The sequence below is a fragment of the Epargyreus clarus genome, unplaced genomic scaffold (genome assembly GCF_041222505.1).
Source record: "Epargyreus clarus isolate Ecla_fem2 unplaced genomic scaffold, WU_Ecla_fem_2.2 ptg000031l, whole genome shotgun sequence".
Lineage (NCBI taxonomy): Eukaryota > Metazoa > Arthropoda > Insecta > Lepidoptera > Hesperiidae > Epargyreus > Epargyreus clarus.
The window spans coordinates 1,118,005-1,139,066 of record NW_027332236.1 but is presented as its reverse complement, the minus strand read 5'-3'; the positions used below and the strand labels follow the sequence as shown (position 1 = coordinate 1,139,066).

At 38.0% G+C, this 21,062-nt stretch overlaps 1 protein-coding gene across 2 annotated transcripts; it reads left to right on the top strand.

The window, feature by feature from the left end:
• Nucleotides 1-538: 538 nt before the first annotated feature.
• ABCD (ATP binding cassette subfamily D) lies at nt 539-15,288 on the top strand. Of its 2 annotated transcripts, XM_073089676.1 has the most exons (14): nt 539-785; nt 3,005-3,133; nt 3,927-4,128; nt 4,762-4,993; nt 6,561-6,700; nt 7,046-7,218; nt 7,844-8,018; nt 8,679-8,785; nt 9,324-9,483; nt 10,277-10,430; nt 10,992-11,138; nt 12,224-12,448; nt 13,843-13,968; nt 14,593-15,288. In XM_073089676.1, exons 1-14 carry the CDS (start codon nt 627-629, stop codon nt 14,798-14,800), a joined length of 2,337 nt encoding a protein of 778 aa, XP_072945777.1. In that variant the 5' UTR covers nt 539-626; the 3' UTR covers nt 14,801-15,288. The 2 variants fall into 2 exon arrangements, with proteins under 2 accessions (XP_072945777.1, XP_072945775.1); XM_073089674.1 differs by lacking the exons at nt 539-785; nt 3,005-3,133; nt 3,927-4,128; nt 4,762-4,993 and adding an exon at nt 5,279-5,434.
• Nucleotides 15,289-21,062: the final 5,774 nt, after the last annotated feature.

Genomic DNA, 21,062 nt, shown 5'->3' with positions numbered 1-21,062 from the left:
AAGTTTTTGAATAGGAAGGTGGTAGAGGCTAATTCGACTCCAGAGGTATGGCCGCTTACATATTTCTGTCAGACCAGTATAGTGTCCGCTCTGTCACGCGGGTCAAATTTGTGGCCTCATTTTCGTTTACTGCTTCAATCTTATAAAATAGAGCTGTCTACTATGGGATTTACATTTACAATATTTACGTACATAATATTTCATAATATAAATAGTTTGTCGACTACGTATATGTATAATGATGTAATTTTTTTCTTGTTTTTTGTTTTTTTTTTATGTTTTTTTTTTTAATTTTTTTAACAGTATTTTTCTTTTGTTACAGAAAAATGGACGAAAACACTACGTACCTTGCGACGACAACCACCACAACTTGAGCAAACAAATAAATGTTTTATCTAAAAACATATAATAACATATACTGTGCTACACCCAGTTCCCTTCGTCTGTGATCTAGATTACGTTTAAGTTCGATCTCTTTTAGAATAATACAACCTAGATTTTTAACTAAGAAAAACAAAAAAAAAACATACTGAACATATTCCAATGTTATTAAAACAATTGTGATTTTTGAAAAAGTGACAAAAGAGTATCTAAATAGTATTATATACGGAACCCAAAAAATCAAAATGCCGGCGATTTTGACAAAGATCCGCGAACAGGCGTTCAGGGTTCAGCCCACGATAGCCGTGGGCGTGGGCGTGGGAGTAGCGCTGGCTGCGTGTGCGGTCTACGGAACCCGGGAGAAGAAACAGTCGCCACCCTGTCACAATAATAATAATTATAAGGTGAGTTATTGCTTTTTGCACCTTATTGTAATATAATTTAAAATAAATGATGCAATGTAAACTATTATATAACCATAATATTTACAATTTCACTTTGATTTAATTAATAACAATAATAATATATAGCAATAATATCAAAAAGTTACGAAAATTATTGTAAATTTATTATTAGTTAGTGTGGAATATCTGAAGGTGGTAGAACCCTTTGTGGTTCACACCAATTTCTACCTAATAACAGCAGTGTTAGGCGCTTCTGTGTTCCGTTTTGAAGGGTGTGGCAAGGGAGACAGACTTTTCCGAGGCGTTCCAGGTTAGTCCTCGGGAGTAGCGGAGCACCTGTGACCGACCTCAGGTAGGAATATCTAATCCTATCTGAGGTTGATTACAGATATCCATGGGCGGCAGTAGCCATTTAACATCTGGTGGAGTGCATGCTCGTCTGCTCCTATATTGTATAAAAAACAAAAATAAGTGAAAGAATTTCTATTGGTGATGCTTTGCATTGCATTTTTGAAATAGAGCTCTTTAGGCATTCTAGATGACATTTATTTTCCTAGGAATTGTTACTGTTGCTTTCAAAATGTGTCCCTTGCAACCCACTGCTCCCTATGTCATATATTAAACGATAAAAATCTATAAAAGAATAAAGACTGCCAATAACGTACGTGTGACCCCTACTAATGAACTTTTATTATATTTACGACATATCAAGAAAATAAATCAATAAAGCTTTTAGCATGAACGTCCGGGAAACCATAAAATATACAATTTAATAAAAAGGTCGCGGAACAATTATATTTTAACAAAAGGCTGTTTATCTATACGTTTATAAACACTTGTAAATGAAATATATGTCTGGCTGTAATGTTGAAAAATCCTTACTCCTTACTAATATTATAAATCCGAAAGTAACTCTGTCTGTCTGTCTGTCTGGTTGTCTTTTCTTCACGCCTAAACCACTGAACCGATTTTAATGAAATTTTGTACAAAGATAGTCTAAAACCCGAGAAAGGACATAGGATAGTTTTTATCCCAGAAATCCCACGGGAACTAGGGATGGCAATCTAAGATCGATTAATCGGAGAATCGATCTTTTGGTCCAAAAAGTCGATTATTTTAATCAAGTAAGGATTGAATCGTAAACTATGCATTTGATCAAGTGATGATCTTTAGCAAAACTGTTGTCCATGAGCCCACGAAGGTTTCAGAGTTGGTACGACCAATTTTCGCCAAATGGCGCCACTGTCATTGCAATGAAGTTTTCAGTTTTATGTATGTTACTATGTCATATTATTTTATCTTAAATGCGGGCGAAGCCGCGGGCAAAAACTAGTAAAATCATAAATACTTGCTGGTTTTTCCACGATGTTTTCTTTCACCGATAAAATAAGTGATAAAATGAACTAATTCTAATGCGATCGTAATTAAAAAAAAAAAAAGAATTAGGCTGTGTTTTAGGCAGTTTCTTTAGTTTTCATAATTAAATATTATATATTAAAAATAATTATCTAGTCTAAATTAATTCACGATTTTGTAAAATTCGAGATTACATCGTTATACAAGATATGGGTAAGCTTTGGTGTCGTTGGTATTTTCTTGTAATATTTTTTTCGTGTAATTACTACTTAAGCAAGTTACCTTAGTTCGAAATTAGCATGTTAGTTTAGAAAATGGCAAACATTTTGAAACACTCAGGTACTCACCTCAGTACATAGATTGAGCAACAGATGTGTTTGTCAACTAAATGTTAAACATAATGAACACACTCGAGTTGGGCAAGTGCTTATTATTAGACAAGGCTGGCCTTTCGTAAGCTCTCACCTGTAATTGGTGTTTGAATTTTTGAAAATTATCAATTGGTTGTTAAGTATGTCGTAAATGATTGGCCAAGTACGACTAATTCGCATACGGAGAGTTCTGTAAGACCAAATTTTCATTTGTTTTTTTGATTTTTAGTATTCCGTACTACCAAATCTTTTATTTTTTATTTTTAGTGTTATCATAGCAGTCATAGAAGTGAACTGTCTATTTATTACGGTTCAATAGATAAAGAGAAAAATGCTGAAAGATATCGGTTTCTTGTAAGGCGACCCCCATGTATTTTCTAGATTTTTTATTTTTACTTTTTGTTGTTTAGCGGCTACTATTATAGATTTTCCCTTCAAGTATCTGTTAATATTCCAGAGATCTTTTTTAATGTACCAACCCTTATTTTCCAGGTAGCTAAAAACGGCACCCTCGAGTCGGTGGAGAATGGTGCGGCGACGCAGACCTGCGGGGGGCGGTGCGGCGCCGAGCAGTGCGCCCTCTGCCGGGGGGATGCTGACACCGACAACAAACAGAACATTGTTAGTAACCATATAGACTCATTGTAGGGTTCTTTTGAAGGAAGTTGAAGTGGTAAAAAACCACCAAGACAAGTATCATCCGTAGGTATGTATGTAGTATGTGTAGTATGATACGGGGCCCCTGAGTCATAGAAGCCCCGTGTGTATTAATGTGTTAAAAGTTATTCATAATTTTTACAAAAAATGCTAAAGAAGTTTTCACTTGAAATTATGGCAAAAAATAGATATTTTCTTGGGGACCCCCAACAGTTGTTGATAAAGGGCCCATGTAGGATAAGCTATGCCACTGAGTCCACCTAACGGTAATAATCATTGGCGCCCAAGGAAACGGGATAGGTCAGGAGAAGCCCCCCAGCTTCTAGATCAGTCTAAGTAGAGATGAAGGTAGTTAGTTACCTTTTGTGGTTTAATGCTAAGGGTATCATCGTCACACCTCATTTTTTTTCAACTCGTTTCAATTTTTTTCTTTTTACTAGAGTTGATATGGATGGATCTGTATACCAATGGGCAGCAGCAGCCACTTGTCAGGTTAACTTTAAGCAGATATAACACATATTGCGTGCATGTTGTAACAGGACATCCTGAGACATTGATTTTGACTTGATTCGACTTTTTTTTTAGAAATACCGCCAAACATTAAAAGTCTACTTCTGAACCATATTAGACCAAAAATGGCTTGAATTGCTTCTAGAAAAGAATGGTACGGCCGTGTCCCTTTTTTTTGTTCGACTTGGCGAGGCACTACCGTGCCCCCGATTAGAAATAACTAATTTGAAACATAATTGTATTCCAGGAAGACGCAGACGAAACCCAATCAGTGGAAGAGCACGTGCCTGGTCTCAACCTAGAGTTCCTGAGGCAGCTGATATCCCTCGCCAGGATCATGGTCCCAGGGTTCCGCAGCCACGAAGTCGCGCTGCTGTCAGCTCACACCCTGTGCCTCTTTACCAGGACCTTCCTGTCCATTTATGTGGCGTCGTTGGAGGGCTCTATAGGTAAATATTAAGTGGATGTTAGTTTTTAAAATTGAAATGTTTTTGAGGTGAAGCAATTAATGAAGTGGCAGATCGGTCGTTGGAGTGGCGGCGTACGCCAGTTACGCCATCTATCCGTCAAATGATTGTGTTTTACAAAAACTTTATAGATCGGTTTCATAAATTTTAAATATTATTAATGCACCTCAGTATTTTAACTATTTAAATTTTTGAAAATACACACACATACACACGCGTATTACATATATCTACATTAATATTTGTTTGGTTGTAATGAATAGGCTTAAAAACTACTGGACCGATTTTAAAAATTCTTTCACCATTCGCAAGCTACATTATCCACGAGTAACAGGCTATATTTTATATGAAATATATTTGATAAATAGATTTTGAGGCGGTACAAAGTTTGCCGGGTCAGCTAGTTTATAATAACACAAAAAACTATAAAATCAAAATTACACTTTAAATTCTTCTTTAAACTCTTTCCTTTTTCATTCGTCATACATTATTCACTTCCACCTCGTACATTATTTCATTAATATTGTTTAATTCTGTTTTACCATAATAATATTACCAAAGTAAAAGGTACAGTTACAAATACAATTTATTTATATACTTTAATCTTGTCCACAGTAAAACACATAGTCCAAAAGGACCTCAAATCCTTCTCAGCGCTCCTGATGCAATGGTTCGGGATCGCCGTCCCAGCGACCTTCATAAACTCCATGATCAGATACCTTGAAGGTCGTCTGGCACTGGCCTTCCGCACCCGCCTCGTCAACCACGCGTACGAGCTCTACTTCAAGAACCAGACCTACTATAGAGTCGCTAATCTGGATGCTAGGATCGAAAATGCTGATCACAGGTGGGTAATCGTACAACAGAACCATTGCCTCCGTATGTTGGCGCTTATCGGTTTGAAGTCAAATGTAAAGAAATTTTCAAAAATATCATGGATTAGTGAATCGATTTGTTAAAAATTGATCGTTGGGAAAAATCGAAAAAGTGGCAAACTTTATTATTTTTGGCATTAAAAGTGTGATTGGAGCAAAAAATCCAAATATCGATTTTCTGTCTAATGATATTCGGTAACGGAATTCGCTCAATCGATTCCATTCGCAGTATCGATTCGATATTTTTGGTCTATAAATCGCCATCACTACTCCATGGTCCGGTACCTTGAAGGGCGGCTGGCCCTGGCCTTCCGCACCCGCCTCGTCAACCACGCGTACGAGCTCTACTTCAAGAACCAGACCTACTATAGAGTCGCTAATCTGGATGCTAGGATCGAAAATGCTGATCATAGGTAGGTGACCGTACATCAGTGACGTTCATCAGCTTCCTAGGTGGCGATTGTTTCCAAAAACATTGATTTTGAAATGGAGTCGAAGCTATATCTGAAGAATTAGTCCATAAAAATATCGATTATTAGACCGATTTTTCAAAAATCGTGGAGAGGAATAGTAAAAAGTACCAAGCCTTTAATATTTTTGTCATTAAATTATAATTCCAACGGAAAAATCCAAATATCGGTTTTATGGCCACTAATATTCGGTAAGGCAATTCGCTATTTTTGGTCTATAAATCGCCATCCCTACTCCATGATCCGATGGACAAAAGAGTCGCTAATCTTGATGCTAGGATCGAAATGCTGATCATAGGTAAGCTGTTGTTTACGGAAAAGTTCATCAATTCCATGGAAAGCTAATTGTTTCCGAAAGACGTCGATTTTCAAATTGAAATCTAAAAATATCGATATAAGCGATATCTAAAAATATCGATTATTAGACCGATTTTTCAAAAATCGTGGAAAGGAATAGTAAAAAGTAGTAAGCTTTAATATTTTTGTCATTAAATTGTAATTCCAACGGAAAAATCCAAATATCGATTTTCTGGCCACTAATATTCGGTAAGGCAATTCGCTAAATCGATTATACGCGTAGAATCGATTTAAAAATCGATATTTTTGGTCTATAAATCGCCATCCCTACTCCATCATCCGATAGACTATAGAGTCGCTAATCTTGATGCTAGGATCGAAATGCTGATCATAGGTATCTGATCATAGATCATAGCTGTTGTTTACGGAAAAGTTCATCGATTTCATGGGAAGCTAATTGTTTCCGAAAGACATCGATTTTCAAATTGATTGATATTCAAGAAACAGGACGAAAAATTATTGAAGAATGCAAGATCGATTGTTCAAATTTAAATTATGATATTTACTCAACTGCTCAAGAAATTTGTAGACAAAAGATATGGAAATATTTGCAAGCTCAATCAAATATTTTTCACATTTTAAAAGTGTTACTGAAGCAGAAAATATCGATTTTTAGAACTCAAGATCGAATCATTATGTCGTCCAAAAATTTGATTATTCGATTAATCCATCACATATATTCGAGTATTAATCTATCAACTTGTTGTTCCAGGCTAACAGAAGACGTATCTGTGTTCACGCAGTCGGTAGCGCACCTGTACAGTTCACTAACGAAGCCGTGCTTCGATTTGCTTCTCATCGTGCTCACACTGGCGACCTACTCCAGGAAGATGAAGGGCAATATATTCCTTGGTGAGATTACTTATTTATACCTTGACAATCTTTCAAATATGGGATTAGTTACAAAATAATGTTTTCTTATATTAGAACTTATTTGGTTGATATGAATATTTCTTGTTTTCTCAATTTTTAATGCTTTTAGACCCACCGGTTTTTATTAAATAGATTTGACCTCAATAACAACATAGGACATTTAAACGATATTTAATTATTAAAATTGATGAAAAGTCAACATTTTCTTACAGTTCTTTTATTAGATATAAGTGATTTTTTAAAATTTTTCAATTTCTAATCGATCTTTTGGTCCTTCGAGCCGGGATTTATGCATTTTTTTAAATTCCACCTCTTGATTTCCAGGTCCCGGCATAGCGACAGTGGTGATCTGCCTCACTGGTCAGTTGCTGCGCCTGCTCAGTCCAAGGTTCGGTGCTCTGGCCGGCGAGGAGGCGAGAATGAAGGCGAACTTACGACATGTGCACTCGAGGCTCATAGCACATGCTGAAGAAGTCGCATTTTATGGAGGACATAAGGTATGTCCCTAAGAATTTTCCCTTTTTTCAAAATCGTTTGACTCTAACCGAAGTCATTCACAGTCATTATTATAGGTACTCGTATTATGGGTATTTTAGAAAAAAGAAAAAAGTTGGTAGTATTTTTTTTTTAATAGAAAAGTAGAAGATTTGCATGCAGACCACCTGATGGTAAGTTGCTATTGCCGCCCATGAACGTCTGTAATCAACCACAAATGAGATTAGATTCCTACCTGAGGTCGGCCACAGATGCGCCGCTATCCCTGAGGACTAAGCTGGAATGCCTAAGAAAAATGTCTCCCATATACACACCTGGTGTTACCCGTATCCGTACCATATCGCAGAAATAGGAATTTAGTATTACTATTTTATCCTGGAAATAGCATTATAGTATTCCTATTTAAAATAAATTATGTCCCGTTGCCCGCTATTTTGTCCCACACTAAAAATATGTGTTACATTGGCGCAAGAAACTTCGTCCCGCTTAGAATACACCCATATTTGTTTTCCGCAGGCGCTAAAAGAGAAGATGTCATAACTTCGGAAAGATATGAATATAGTATTGAGCTCTGGAATATCGTATTGTATCATGTCATATTCTAAACTATATAATGCTCTTTCAAAGGTTGAGCTCGGCCAGCTGCAGTCCGCCTACAAGCAACTAGTGCTGCAGATGACCACAGTGTTCAACAAGAAGCTGTGGTACGTGATGCTGGAGCAGTTCTGCATGAAGTACGTCTGGTCTGGCACCGGCATGGTCATGCTGGCGTTGCCCATCTTGACCGGGACCAGAGGAGATGGTGAGTTTCTTTATCTTTCTTCATATAGTTTTTTTTGTAAGTTTTCTTTGTAAATATAATAAGGGTATTGTTGACTTTTGTTTTGTCAGATTTTTGACATTATAGTAGTGAATACTGCTTTGGCATAGGGAGATCTTCCGTAGGTTATGTGATTATTGCACCGGTAGTTCCGGGCCTAGAATAGGTTTACGGTATCCCCTGCCTGTCGTAAGAGGCGACTTAAAGGGGACTTCTAGGGTTACGGGCGGGAAAAAGGAGTACCGGGGTTAGAAAGGAGTACCGGAGTAAGAAAAAAAGGCTATGTGATTATGCCCGGACAGCGGCCATGTTCCGACAGTCTCAGTCCGTAGCTTATATATGTAAGATGTTGATAAAACTTCGATAGTGTGATTCAGAATTACTAATGGCGCCATCTCTTGATAAGTTGGTTACTTGGTTGGTTATCACTACTGCCAAATTACAAAATAGAACAATAGTTCCATCCGATTTTACCTGTAGTTCACTTTAGAATACCTCATGTTCCTATTAACTTTTACACCATCAACCTGGTTAAATCTGGAAATCTTTTAAATTTTATGGTGTAGTTTTAAGGAATCAGAGGGTAGTGCGAAACGATTGTGTATTTTTTTTCTATCAATATTTCTTATTTTTTTCTTTCAGGTTCATCGGGCGAGAGCATAAGCGCCCGAACGGAATACATGACGACGTCGCGTAATCTTCTCAATTCGGCTGCAGATGCTATTGAGAGGCTTATGTCTAGTTATAAGGTAAGATTTAGGACTTTTTTGGATTTTTTATAATACAGAAGTAGCTAACGAGCGAGCTGTTCATTTGATGGGAAATGGCCTCTTGTTTTACGAGAGGAAAATCTTAAAAAACCCCGCGGTGGTCGTCCTCCGCGCTGCGTAGAGGATTCCGGGATCTCCAAAGGAACGCAATTATGAGTCGTCTTAGGGCGTTGCCCCGTAGGGCTCCGCTCTGGTGCACTTGACGCTCACCACACCGTTTAGTGTACACGACGGTATGCGACCACATATACCGCCGTACTACCCGGGCTCGCTGGCCAGGTGGTTCGAACTTCCTTTTGTCGCGCACAATCTCAGGACTCCATTTTACCGCCCACAACCCCGATACTCCTTTTTGCCGCCCGCAACCCTGAAACTCACTTTTGCCGCCCGCAACCACGGAACTCCATTTTGCCGCCCCTTTTAGTCATCTTACGTAGGCAATAGGCTTGTTTTTATAGTAATCCACTAGTTTCTTTTTTGTTTAGACAATGATATTTGATGTATGTCAATCTTACAGGAGATAGTAACCCTGGCGGGCTACGCGACGCGCGTGGCGGACATGCTGCAGGTGTTCGGCGAGGTGGCGCGCGGCCGCTGCGTGCGCGCGGTGCACGTGGCCGCCGCGCTGCCCACCGGCTTCCAGGTCACCTTCCGGGACAACCAGCCCGTGCCCATGGGTGAGTGGCCCCATAGGTCTGAGGTGTGAAGTTAGAACCCTTTGTGGTACGACTCCGGCACCACCGCCACACCTATTTCTGCCTAATAACAGCAGTTAAGCGCTGCTGTGTTCCGTTTTGAAGTGTGGTAAGGGAGACATACTTTTCCCAGGCGTTCCAGCTTAGTCCTCAGGGATAGCGGCGCATCTGTGGCCGACCTCAGGTGGGAATATCTAATCCTATCTGGGTTTGATTACAGATGTCCATGGGCGGCAGTAGCCACTTACCATCAGGTGGACTGCATGCTCGTCTGCTACTTCTATATTATAAAAAAAACCCGGAGTGCCATGACATGGGACTCTTCAAAAAAGGTGCAAAAAGGGCTCTCATACAAAGCCGGCATGCATTGGCGACTTCTCTGGTGTTGCAAATGTCCATAGACAGCGTTGACTACTTTCCATCAGGTAGCACGTCTGCCTAATCGTTAGGTTAAACAAATAAAAAAAAATCATTCCCATATTCGTGGGGAACAACCCTTTTTAACTCAAGACCCTAACTGGGAGAACCCGTGGTCGAGTCCGAGGGCACCACCGCCACACCTAATTCTATATTAAAAAAAAAAACATTACATAACTCTTTTTACATTTTCTTACTACATTTTTTTTTTAATTTTACAGTACCTTGATTTTTTTAACCGAAAATCGCGCTGCCCCACGACCCATATATAAAGATTTTTCAACGGGTCGATTGCGACCCCCTAAGGTGTTCTAACATTGAAATACTAGAAAACACTAACATAAACGTATTGTTTCAGGTAAAGTAACGTACACAAGCGACTTGTCGATACGGCTGCGCAACGTGCCGATAGTGACCCCTGCGTGTGATGTCGTGGCGAGCGGGGTCTGTATCGACCTGGCGCCGGGTACACACTTGCTTATCGTGGGGCCGAATGGATGCGGCAAGTCCAGGTATGTGGCTATTGAAGAATTTTTTATATACTTATATAAGAACACACATTTTCTTTACGTTATGCACAAGCGTCATTATAAGGAAACTTTACGTGCGCGTGTAAAAATACGCGCGTACGCGAACGCATTCTGTGTTACTGCTAACTCAGCGGCGTTAGGATTTACTTCTACCGCTGATGTCTTATAGTGGAACTAGATTACGCGTTCAATGTGAACAGGTCTTTACATTGTTTAAAATTATGCAGGGTGATTTTTTCAAATGGGCTTCCAGGGCCAAACCCGAATCTATAAGGATTATCGAAAAATGCTGAAAGGAGTTATACGAGGCCGATATTGACAAAAACTAAAACTTCATTTTAGTTTTTTAAAATATCTTTTTCCCTAGCCGCGAATTTGGCTCGATGGCCCATTTGAAAAATTAGCTTTACCTTATGCCAGTAATTCTTAATAAGTATTTTTCAAATGTTCATAACGCAGACCTATAGTTTGATTTAGATATAGGTCTGTGGTTCATAACATATACTCGTAAATGTGTAAATAACAACAATATGTTCTGCCCAGTCTGTTCCGCATAATCTCTGGTCTGTGGCCGGTGTTCGGCGGCGAGCTGAGCGTGCCGCGGCCGTGCGCCTGCGCGCACTGCGCCGGCGAGCCCGGCGCGCCGCCCGCCTGCACCACGCGCCCCGTCATGTTCTACATACCCCAGAGGTGAGCTACTTAACACTAACATGTAACTACATCTCGCAGAGGTGAGCTACTTAACACTAACATGTAACTACATGTCGCAGAGGTGAGCTACTTAATACATCCCGCAGAGGTGAGCTACTTAATACATCCCGCAGAGGTGAGCTACTTTACACTAACATGTAACTACATACCGCAGAGGGGAGCTGAACACTAAGCGTGGCAGAGCGATCCCCACACCGGTCTGACGCGCAGAGAGTCCCGGGTTCGATCCCCGGCCAGACAGACATCTAAAATGATAAATTTAGATTTCTGAGTCTGGGTGTTTGTGTATCAGAGAAACCTAGTGTAAAAAGCGTTTTTTTTGTGCCTATGCAGTCTAAATTCCAATGCCTAGTGCAGTGCAGCTCTTCGTGGTTCGACTCTGACGGTACCACCGCCACACCTATTTCTGCAGTATAACAGCAGTGTTAAGCGCTTCTGTGTTCTGATTTTAAGAGTGTGATATGGGAGACATACTTTTCGGAGACGTTCCAGCTTAACCCTCAGGGTAGCGGCGCGCCTTCCGCCTGCACCACGAGGCCCGTCATGTTCTACATACCGCAGAGGTGAGCTACTGAACACTAACATGTAACTACATCTCGCAGAGGTGAGCTACTTAATACATCCCGCAGAGGTGAGCTACTGGATACTAACATGGAACTACATCCCGCCCGCAAATATGAGCTGAGGACTAAGGAACGTTTAGTGCCTTTGTAGTCTTAATGTTTTTCTGTAAACTGTCGATATTTTGTTAAAATAAACGATAGATATTTTTCTTATGTCAGCGGCCGATATTTTCTTGATGTTAATTGTCGATATTTTCCTTATGTTAATAGTCGATATTTTACAAAATGTTAACAGTTGATATTTTCCAAACTTTATTAGTAGATATTTTCCTGATGTAAGCAGCCAATATTTTCCTGATGTTACCATTTGACGTTTCCCAAATGTTGACAGTCGACATTTTCCTAATGTTCATACTCGACATTTTCCAACTGTCAATACTCTTTATATTTCTTACATTAACTTAGTATTTCTGTATATTAACCCTCAATTTCCACCCCCAGGCCATACATGTCAATGGGCTCGCTAATCGACCAGATCACGTACCCGTCCCGGGTGGAGGACAGCGACACCGCAGCGTTTGCGCGCGCGAGCCGCATCCTGCGCGCGGTGCGGCTGGAGGCGTGTGCGGCGCGGCTCGGCGGCCTACGCGCGGTCAAGGACTGGAGGGCCACGCTCTCGGGCGGCGAGAAGCAGAGACTGGCGATGGCGAGGATGTTCTATCACAGGTGAGTTATGGTTTTAGTGAAGCTATAGTTATGTTCATATTTTGTGGTTAAATCTAATGACCAGATAGACGGGCTACCTAATGGAAAGCAGTCACTGTCGTCTGTGGACGTTAGCTACACCAGAGTAGAGATACATTTGAAGGTGGTAGAACCCTTTGTGGTTCGACTCTGGCAACACCCATCGCCATACCTATTTCTACCTAATAACAGCAGTGTTAGGCGCTGCTGTGTTCCAGTTTGAAGGGTGTGATAAGGGAGACAGACTTTTCTTTGGCGTTCCAGCTTAGTCCTCAGGGGTAGCGGCGCATCTGTGGCCGACCTCAGGTAGGAATATCTAATCCTATCTGAGGTTGATTACAGATGTCCACGGGCGGCAGTAGCCACTTACCATCAGGTGGACTACATGCTCGTCTTCTACTCCTATATTAAAAAAAAAAAAAAAAAAACTTTTATTCCATTTTTAACACTTATCAGCCAACTAGCATAGTTTCCACTAAACAACTTATCATCTTGATGGTTAACGCACGACTACCAACCGACTACCAGAGCCGTTATCAGTTATCAGTCTTATTAGTCTTATATAGGGATTTTAGGTGCATACTACCCACAATATAAGTTTATTTTAATATTAATTTTTCAATCATTGCTGTTAAGACGACAACAAAATAATTATTAAATTCGGAAATCATGACAAAGTTTAGATTTTAGAAAGAAAAAACATTTTATTCGGATAAATTGCAACACAATTAAATATTATAACAGAAACAGACAAAAAAAATTAAAATTTTACAAATACAAAAACTTTATTTGTAGAATAAGGTTTACATTGGAGTTATAGTTAAGAATTTGCGCTCATTCTGCTTTAAATGGCGTACAAATATAATTTTAAGTCGCATTTTATAAATTCAAATTATTAAATTGTAGATACTAATTTCCAATATTTATTAAAACTGTAATAAGATAAAATTTAAATTAAAAATGAAAAATATTTTAGTGTATCTTAGGTAAAATATGTTTTTTTATAGTTAAATCGAACGATAAAACAGACAGGCTAACTAATGGAAAGCAATCACTGTCGTTGGTTTTTTTATAATTATGTTTATATTTTTATGTTTAAATCTAACAATTAGGTAGATTATTTGATGGAAAACAGTCATTGTTGCATGGACATTGGCAACATCAGAAATTTCGCGAAAGCATCATTGGCAAAAGCCAATGATGAAAGTAAGATATTAAAAAAAATTCTTACTTTCTTATGGTTATATTCGTATTTATTAATTTATTAATATATTTGAAAACCTTGCGAAAAATTTTCTATGTCACTGTTATTTGTTTTCGATAGTGAAAGTACATATTAGTCGTGTATATTCAAAGAGTGTATCTGTTTATCTCAGGCCGGTATACGCGCTACTGGACGAGTGTACGAGCGCGGTGTCGATGGACACCGAGGTGGTGATGTACGAGGAGGCGGTCCGCGAGGGCGTCACGCTGCTCTCCATCACGCACCGACCCAGCGTCTGGTGAGACACACACACGCACACAAACGCAAGCGTGTACACACGTATACACGCACACCAACTCACGCAAGCACACAAGCACGCACGCATGTACACACGTATACACACTCACGCACGCGTATATACGCAACGCATACAATGACTGTAACTCCCACAATATCTACACTTATCTACACTAATATTATAAAGAGGAAAACTTTATTATAGGCTCAATCACTACTGGACCGATTTTAAAATTCTTTCACCATTCGAAAGCTATATTATCTAAGAGTAACATAGGTTATATTGTATGAATGTATCTGATAAATAGATTTTGAGGCGGTACAAATTTTGCCGCTAGTATTATATTATATAATGTGTATTATCTCTCATAATATATATCATCTACATATATGACCATATCACCTAGTCACCTACCACCACCCTTGTCACCCATACCACCCATATAAACTATCTGACACTTTCAGAAAGTTTCCCAGATTCAATTGCCATACCGTTTAAGTGATTCCTGAAGTTCACAAAGTTTTTTCACGAGGAACTTTAGCCTTGTGACAATAAATAACACCTAGTGAGTTACTGTAAGTTACCAAAAATAGACTAAAAATAACAATAATATTTTTTTTACAGGAAATACCATACACACGTGTTAGAATTCGACGGTGCAGGCAGTTGGTCGTTTAGACCCTTAGAAAAAGACGCCCCGGCGATCACCGCAGCACCTGCGATCACTGTCACGAATACCAACACGAATACCACGACCACAAGTCCCGCAACAAATACCACAAGTAACACGAATACTACAGATACGATTGAAGCAGAAAGCGCTGACCAATGAAATTTAATTTAGATTATTGCGATTCGATTAATCATTCGATGTATCGATTTTTCAAATCGATTAACAGAATCGATATGATTCAGTACTGATGAAGTTGAAGGAATATCGACCAATGACATAATGGACCTAAAAAATAGTAAATCGTTTTTTATTTTTTTGTAATTTGTGTCAATAATAATTTTAAAAGAAAATTATGATATTTCTATTCCCTTGGCTTGTTTTCTACGTGTGAGCGAGAAACAAATGTGTAAGTGAGAGAAATATACAAAAATCGTCATTTTCGATTGCATTATATATCGAGATGAGTTATGTACTCAAATATACCATTAAAATGTAGAATACCATAAATATATACACTTGTAAGTGGGTATATATCTTTGTAATTAAAGGGTAAAAACCTTACCTTTAAATATAAGGGAAAAATAAATAATAGGTTTCCAGAACATCAAAATATCAAGGGATTTTTTAATAAAACTTTCCCAATTGTATACAAAGAAAGAAATTATGAAAGAAAAAAAACTTTACTCACGAAAATTGCAACACAGTAGTAGACAAATTAATTTGACTAAAAACAAAATACCAAAAAATATATAACTAAATAATCAAATAATTGGTTCAAAATTCAAATCAGTCAATAAATTTATTTTGAGTTGTATTTTGAAAAATACATTTTTACACTCTGTACTGCGTCTAATTATTTTCAAGTTCATGATTTCATTTTCAACTTAAAATCTTGAATTTATATATTGATTTATATATTGATCTACGGTTGGTTGGTCAACCTTATGTATTCAGTGAAGAATCAAACTATAAAGTACCACAAAAAACGGTAAAAACAGTGGCGTATCTATACTGTATGAGACTCGTGGTATATACGTTCTATGAGGCCCTAATACATGCTTACGAATACATTGGGGGCCCCTTCAGGCCGGGGGCTTTTGGTATTTATCCGGTCCTGCCTATACATACGCTATTGGGTAAAAGTAAACTTTTAATATGTACTTAAACTAATAAATGTCTCGATTTAAATTAAATAATAAACACAAACTGTCACAGACTTATGTAATAATAGAATTGTTTTTACTTCTTTCTTAAATGTTCATCTCTATGGCATATCTAAAGATTTAAATCTACATTAGGGTATGTTTAATAATACCCGTTATTATTAATCAATCTATCTAATGCTTATCAAAGATCGTAATTTGAAAATTTGAAGGTGGTAGAACTCTCTGTGGTTAGACTCCGGCGGCACCACCGCCACACCTATTTGTACCTAATAACATTAGTGTTAAGCGCTGCTGTGTTCAGGTTTGATGGGTGTGGTAAGGGAGATGTACTATTCCGAGGTGTTCCAGCTTAGTCTTCAGAGGCAGTAACGCATCTGTGGCCGACCTCAAGTAAGAATCTAATCTTATCTGAGGTATTTTACAGTTGTCCATGAGCGGCAGTAGCCACTTATATTCAGATGGATTGCTCGTCAGCTATTCCTGTGTTATTAAAAAAACTTCTTACTAGAAATTGTCTTTCGATCTTTGATAAGTAATTTGGATAGATCGAGTATAAATAACGGGCGTAAATCGTAACAAAACAATTGATTGTGTGATAAAACATTTCATTTTAAATTCATCTTTTATAAGGAGATTCTTGTATATTAAAAATAATCAGTCACTTCCTAATTATATGTTAATTAACATAGTTACAATAAGTACGTATTTTGTAAATACTGGTGATATGATAGTTAGATGTAAGATACACTTGTCGTACTGCCAACGATGTGCGATAAGCGATAAGAATAGCTTCCTATGTGCGGGATAAAATCACAGGTGTCAAAAAAGTTTTCTCATAACTTGTCAAACTGGCGTATATTGAACTATGATGCTCCATTGCGGATTACTGAATTAACGTACGGGTTATGCCCGTTATTTTCTATCTATCCACTGTTCTTCCTACCATAGATAGATATTTGACAATCTATATACATATATAAAACTCAAAGGTGACTGACATAGTGATCTATCAACGCACAGCCCAAACCACTGGACGGATCGGGCTGAAATTTGGCATGCAGGTAGATGTTATGACGTAGGCATCCGCTAAGAAAGGATTTTGATCAATTCTACCCCCAAGGGGATAAAATAGGGGATGAAAATATTACTTCATAACGCGAGCGAAGCCGCGGGCAATAGCTCGTTTCTTTATACAAGTTAAAGACTGATAATAATCTGGTTATTATTGACCGTAAAATATTATTTTTCGAGGCAATGATGCGCTATTTAAATTTACATACTAGCGATCATCCACACAGTTGCTGACCGTGGCCAACGTTGCTTAACTTTTAATATAACTTGCGACTTATACTAGAGAATATTGTAACGAACTTATTTATAGTCGAAGTAAGAGATAATGAACGAAAATTAAACGTGTCTTTAGAAAGTTCGAAGTAACTGCGTTGAATTTTATCCTGATAAGCTAAATCTATATGATTAGGCATCGACAATTAGTGCACTGAATCCGCATAATAGTTTCTAATTTTTATTTCCATCCACTTTACTCGCAGCTATCTTACCGCTGGCAGTAAGACAAGTGTTCAGTATGGTTGTATGTTACGTATTTGCTGTGAGATTAAGTGATGGCTGTTCAAAATTCTTATTTTTATTCGTACTTTTTTATTTTTTTACTTATTCGTTATCTGTGAAAATGTGGAGCAAGGCTCTGCAAGGCTCTGACGATTACATTTATTTTTAATTCGTTAGTTTAAAAAAGGAGATTTGACATTTGAGACAGCGCGGCCGCCATCTTGTTTAGACGCCATTTTGTAATTCAATTGTTAGATACTATTGTATTACATAAATCATCGTTTCTTTTTATAAAATATCGAATCATACGGTGGCGTTAAGTTTTAACCAGTGTGGCCCATTAAAAATTAAAGTTTAGCTTCAAGTTTTGTCACTTCAATTTTTGCAACATTATGGGCTAATTTTGCAAGAATTATCTTTGCGTATGGGTTACAAAAATAGCTATAACATTCTAGTTATAAAATTAGGAGATTGAAAATTTATTTCCTTTTGAAATGTATACAATTGGAATTAATTGTTATTATTTATTTTGTATAAAATCAAGTAGTGTGAATAGTGTACAACACTATGTAGTTGGTACACAGTGATGTATAGGGTTGTACAAATAAAAGGGGTTTTAAAATATATGGTGTTTTGTTTTTACTCCTAGATTACCATATTTTATATCAAAGTAGAAAACGAATACCGCTCAGTCCGGATGGAGAGTGGCTACTGCTGCCCATTAGACACAGATGTGATTCCTATTTGAGGATGGTCACAGGTGCGTTGCTACCCCTTTTTTTACGAGGGGGAAACTGTCAAAAGGTACCCTTTGCCGTGGGAGCAACACAGGGTTATGTGGGACTCTTACCGCACTATAACCCAGTGGCTTTCCTCGGCGCTGCATAGAGGACTCCAGGATCTCCAAAGGAACGCAACCGGAGTCCTCTTAGCGCGTTGCCCCGTCGGGCTCCGCCCAGGTGAGCTTGACGCTCGTCACACCGTCTGGTGTGTACGACGGTATGCGACCACACATACCGAAGTCCTTCCCGGGGCCGCTGGCCGGACGGTTCGAGCTTCCACTGTTGCCGCCCGCAACCCCGGAAGCCCCCTTTTAGTCGCCTCCTACGACAGGCAGGGGATACTGTAGCCCTATTCTTGTCTCGGAACTACAGGGACAGTCGTGAGGAAACCTATACACTCTACAACCAAGTTAAGCACTACGAGACCTGTGCCCAGTAATGTTTTGATGACGTCACATATAAACATGTCATCGTAACCCTTCATACTTTGTAAAGAGAATCGTAGATACCGCTGGCACAGAAATAGATTATAATAAAGACGATGACAGAATAACTTATCACGTCGTCTGGCCAGAGATTTAGTAAACTCACGATAAGGTAGCTACGTAAACTCAAATCCTTAGGATTAATAACTTGTGTCATCCGTATGATACAATCGTACCTATTAGTCATATTATTGTAATGTTATAAAAATCATAAAATCACAATTATTATTTTTGATGCATATAATAAAGTTTTATTTAATGTATTGCTAGAAATTTAATTAAAAATATAGACTTCAGTTTGCCGCCCCTATAAACACGAAAGGGGGTAGAAAAGGGATGAATGTTTGTTTGAAAAGTCCGCCAAAAATGAAACTAACACTATTGAAATTTGTGATTCATTGTGTGAATATAAATAATGAGATAGATAATCATTTTACCGTTTTTGCAGAATCAACCTTTCAGGAGAAAAATCAAGGGATGAAGGTTTGAAAATCCACGTAACCTACAAGAAATTTTATAAAAATTGTGCTTTAATAGGTAGGATGGAAATAGATTAGAATAGTTATTTCTAATTAATTATCTATTCTAATCTATTTCTAATAATAAAATGATAGGTGATTTAAATGGCCTAAATCATCAAGTTTCATACAAAGAGTCTGTATAAAACATTATTTTTCTTTTTTTTTTTTATAATATAAGAGTAGCAGACGAGCATGCAGTCCACCTGATGGTAAGTGGCTACTACCGCCCATGGACATCTGTAATCAAGCCCAGATAGGATTAGATATTCCTACCTGAGGTCGGCCACAGATGCGTTGCTACCCCTGAGGACTAAGCTGGAACGCCTCGGAAAAGTCTGTCTCCCTTACCACACCCTCCAAACCGGAACACAGCAGCGCCGAACACTGCTGTTATTAGGTAGGTAGGTGGTGACACCGGAGTCGAATCACAAAGGGTTCTACCACCTTCAAAACTTAGCAAGTACTACAAAGATATTTTGCAAATTTTATCTAAAAAGGGCTAATACCTACAATAGGGGTAGAACGCTTTTATAGAAATCCGTGCATTTCACTACACGTATAGTTAGTTGTATACGTGTTTAATATAGAGGCTTTATGTTAGAAAGAAAATAAATTAATAATTGTTTAATCGTTTTTGGAAATCTACGGGATAAAATAGAAAAAAGTTAGTAAAAGTATAAACTTTTATATATTATTATAAACTAATTATTATTTCATTTTGTAATTTAAAGATTTTATACGAAGTTGCAGTAAAATGCTAGTTTTTAAATATACCTACTATATAGGTACCTATATTATGAGTATGACACAAGACTGTTTGTCGGTTTTGTCATGAGTTCAAGTGGCTAAATCGGTTTATAGATTCAGATTAAAATCAAATTAATCTTAGATACCTATAGGAAATAAAGTAATATCCTTTTATCACTAATCCTGTAATAATTTATTGCTGTATAAAGCATTGACTCGTGATCTGTTTCAAAATCTAATTTATTTATTAAGCCGATTATTTGCGACTGAGGGACTTTTTAGTGTACACACACATTAAAATTTAGATAATCATTGCGCATGATTCATAAGGAATCAATAAAATCAAAGATATTTATGATTTCAACGACATGGCTCGTGGTAAACTCGTGGTACTACTATATGGTATTGATGTGTAAGGGAATATTTTCATTACAATACTTTTTAAATTGTTTTATGTTAATAAGAGTCTATTTAGGGGAAGGTTGCTTTAGTCGTACCAGCGCCTAAGTCGTACCACAGCAATATCTAGTCTCCTATGTACAAAAAGCGAGCTCTGGTGCGTTCAACGTATGCTAGTTAGTTGTAGGAGTAAACAAAAATAACAGGGCACCATGTCGGCGCCATTGATTTAAAAATATTAAAAAAAAAACAAGTTGTCGATGTTCAAACTAAAAATTTAGATTTTTCATTCGTAACCAATTACAAGATAAGTGCAATTGTTAAGTTAATTTTTGTGATTGTTTTCTATTTTTGACACATTCATTTAGTGATAATAAAATGGAAAAAAATTGAAAGTGGTAGAACCCTTTGTGGTTCGACTCCGGCGGCACCACCGCCACACCTATTTCTGCCTAATAACAGCAGTGTTAAGCGCTGCTGTGTTCCGTTTTGAAGGGTGTGGTAAGGGAGACATACTTATCCGAGGCGTTCCAGCTTAGTCCTCTGGGGTAGCGGCGTATCTGTGGCCGACCTCAGGTAGGAATATCTAATCCTATCTGGGGTTGATTACAGATGTCCATGGGCGGCAGTAGCCACTTACCATCAGGTGGACTGCATGCTCGTCTGCTACTCCTATATAATAAAAAAAAAAGGTTATGTCCGTAGGTTTTATTATTTTCAAATTTTGACGTACCTTGTATGGTTTAGGCATT